The sequence below is a fragment of the Octopus bimaculoides genome, chromosome 25 (genome assembly GCF_001194135.2).
Source record: "Octopus bimaculoides isolate UCB-OBI-ISO-001 chromosome 25, ASM119413v2, whole genome shotgun sequence".
Taxonomy (NCBI): domain Eukaryota; kingdom Metazoa; phylum Mollusca; class Cephalopoda; order Octopoda; family Octopodidae; genus Octopus; species Octopus bimaculoides.
Window position 1 is genome coordinate 7,955,707 of NC_069005.1, and position 3,715 is coordinate 7,959,421.

The 3,715-nt window shown below is 36.0% G+C and overlaps 1 protein-coding gene across 4 annotated transcripts in view; it reads right to left on the reverse strand.

The window, feature by feature from the left end:
- LOC106883156 (uncharacterized) overlaps positions 1-3,715 on the reverse strand; it is a 35,863-nt gene that overhangs the window by 4,705 nt on the left and 27,443 nt on the right. For all 4 annotated transcript variants that reach the window (XM_052976679.1, XM_052976681.1, XM_052976680.1 and 1 more), the window contains one exon: positions 1,091-1,262. In XM_052976679.1, coding sequence (XP_052832639.1) covers positions 1,091-1,262 — 172 coding nt within the window. The remainder of the gene's footprint in view (positions 1-1,090; positions 1,263-3,715) is intronic.

Below are 3,715 nucleotides of genomic sequence, written 5' to 3' on the forward strand. Positions count from 1 at the left end.
ATATATATATATATATATATATATATATATATATACGAATATTTTTATTGGAATATACTTAATTCTCTTTCTTCCCCGACCCATGCCTCTTATCTATATAAAAAAAAACCTAACCTCCCGTACTTGTTATTGTCAACTTGGAAATGTAAAACCTGTTACCCTAAAGAAGGAGGAACTGCTAAATAATGGGTACTATACACCCTTATTTTTACCAGCAATTAATCTCTAGAAACGGCCGTTGGTACCCTATTTTAACAATGTTCAACTATCCTGACTTAATTTCTTTCCTCCTTGTATCTTTTATTTCGCTTTCATCACTACTTCAGATCGTCTTCAATATACTTACTTATACATGTACGTTTTAATATATTTATGCCTACATCAAAAGTTTTTAAAAATCTATTATTTTATATATATATTTTTAATATATTTATTTCTTTATAGATTTTTTTTAAATGTCTGTATACTTATATATTTTTAATGTATCATGTATATACTTGTTCTATAAATTCATCTGAAATCAGAGTCATGTTTACAGATTAAATTACCTGGTCTTACATTTCTTCATATATATTTTTTATCTTTTGTCTCAAGTTCCTCTTGAGCACTTCTAAGTGCAAACCTTAACTTTGTGAGAGAATTTCTGATTAATCATATTCTTCCTCAAAACAATTATATATATATAAATATATATATACACATATACATATATATACACACACATACATATATATACATATATGTATATATATATACACACACACATATATATATATATACATATATACACACACACACATATAGAAATACATATATATATATAAGCTCAAGAGTGGGTGTGTGGTAAGAAGCTTGCTTCCCAATCAAATGATCCCAGGTTCAGTCCCACTCCATGGCACCTTGGGCAAGTGTCTTCTACTATAGCCTCAGGCTGACCAAAACATTGTGAGTGGATTTGGTAAACAGAAACTGAAAGAAGCTCGTTATATGTGTGTGTGTGTGTCTGTCTGTATGTATATATATATATAACCATCTGTGTACGTTCTATCTATCCTATATGTTCATAACACAACACATACAACATATTTACCTTTAATTATACTTTCGGCTGATATCATCTGGACATCATGAACTCTGGAGTCGAGACAAGAGGTTAAACTTTCCATTAACATAGACAACGATGTCTCACCACAGCCTTCCCCGTTGTAGACATAGACAGGCTTCTTACTCACTATTGGTGACATGATCTTATACAGACGGTGCTGGAAAAAGAAATTTATGAAACGTATTTAAGTCTCTCTGATTTAATCTTTGTAAATTTAACCCTTTAGCATTCAAACCGGCCACACCCAGCCGAAATATTCTACCTCTTTTATATTCACATTGTCCAGATCTTACTTTTAATACCAACCCTACAATATCATTCTAAAAATTAATAAAAATTAATGATAGACGTAGGAGTGGCTGTGTGGTAAGTAGCTTGCTTACCAACCACATGGTTCTGGGTTCAGTCCCACTGCGTGGCACCTTGGGCAAGTGTCTTCTACTATAGCCTCAGGCCAACCAAAGCCTTGTGAGTGGATTTGGTAGACGGAAACTGAAAGAAGCCCATTGTATATATGTATATATATGTGTGTGTGTGTATATGTTTGTGTGTCTGTGGTTGTCCCCCCCTCCCAACATCGCTTGACAACCGATGCTGGTGTGTTTACGTCCCCGTAACTTAGCGGTTCGGCAAAAGAGAACGATAGAATAAATACTAGGCTTCCAAAGAATAAGTCCTGGGGTCGATTTGCTCGACTAAAGGTGGTGCTCCAGCATGGCCACAGCCAAATGACTGAAACAAGTAAAAGAGTAAAGAGAGAGAGAGAGTAATTACCTCATCAAAATCTCCCAGCTACAAGATAATGCATAATTAATTCAAAACAATGTGAATAAAAAAATCATTAATTTTGACAGAATAAAGTGACTGCTGAAGGGTTAAATAAAAATTTTATCATGCATCTTGTAAACATTTAGTTAAATGTATCCAACCAGACAATCAACAGATTACTGCAGTAACAAGGGATTGCTTTTATAACTTGTGCAAAACAATTATCACACAAGGGACTGTCATTTGAAACTACCAGTTTATATGGTTTCTCACCATTGCTTACATCTTTCACTAATATACATTGCTGAGATACACGGACATTAATACATAGGAGGCAACTGGCACTTGTGCCAGTGACATGCAAAATGCACCTGTCAAGCATTGGGCCTCACGGAGGCAATGTAGCTGGTGCTAGAGTTACGTAACTGGCACCTGTGCTGGGGGCACGTAAAAAGCACCTTTCGAGTGTTGGGCCTCATGGAAGCAATGACAAATAACCGAGACCTTTGGCAATAGGACATGCTTGAGAAGAAGACCCATAAAACTAAGTGAAATCATAATTGTGGCAAATACTGGTTTCACACAACTGGCACCCATGCCAGAAACAAGTAAAAGCACTCTTGGTGTGGTTGGTGTTAGGAAGGGCATCCAGCTGTAGAATCCATGCCAAATCAGACAGGAGTCCGGTGTAGCCACTCAGCTTACCAGCTCTGATCAAACTGTCCATCCCATGCCAGCATGGACAACAGATGTTAAAAGATGATGATGATGACGCAAAGTTAAAATCTGTTTGTGACATGTTTTAGCTTCTAAAGGTAAATCATCATCAAATATCTGCTCTCCATACTGGATGGTTTGGCAGGGTCCAGTGAGTTTCAGGGCTGCCTCTTGCTGTGTGTGTGTGTATTAATAATGATGAGGAGAATGGAGATTTTTCTGTTTCTGTGATGGTATTTGGAGCCGTGAAGAGTGGTGGAAGTGTTATGGGTCCACACTTCATCTCATTTAAAAATCAGCACAGAAAAAGAGTATCTGGACATACTGAAGAACTCTATTATCTCGAATGGAGCACAAGTTTGAGTTTGACAATGAAGTGCTTATCCAGGATTCTGCACAATGCCATGGATCAAAAGCAACACAGGCCTTCCTTGGTGAGAAGGCGCCATTTTTTGTGAAGGCCAACACGTGGCCCAGTAATAGCCCAGATCACAATCTTCTTGATTACTTTTTATGGGGTGTACTTTAAGCAAACACCATTGCTTCACCACACACAAGTGTCAACAGATTGAAGACCTGCATTGTACGTGCAACACACAATATCAAAAGGGTGGAGGTTGCAGCACCTGCAAAAAAAATTTATTTACATGTGGAGGTAGTAATTGCCCAAAAGGGTGGCCATATTGACTGACAAATGTTTTTGTTGTACTAAATGTTACATTAAAATTATATCTGTCTCCTACTATTATTTTAGTATTTACAACCAGTTTTGTGCATCATAACAATTGTCTCAATTTATCTGCAAGACCATGTATGTATATATACACACACACACACACACACACATATATATATAAGTGAATATATATATGTTAATATATATGTATATAGTCAATCCAAACAAGAACAAGCAAGAAAAAACAATGCGAGGACACGGTATAAGTACTGTGTTACTGCACGCTCAGGAAAGGAAAGAAAAGAAAGAGGATTTCAAGTTTCAAGCAGAGCTCTTCATCAGAATTATAGAAAAAGTTCAAAGAAGAGAAGACAGAGAAAGAAAATCACCAACGATACATATATATATATGATACATATATATAAATATATGATACATATATGAATATA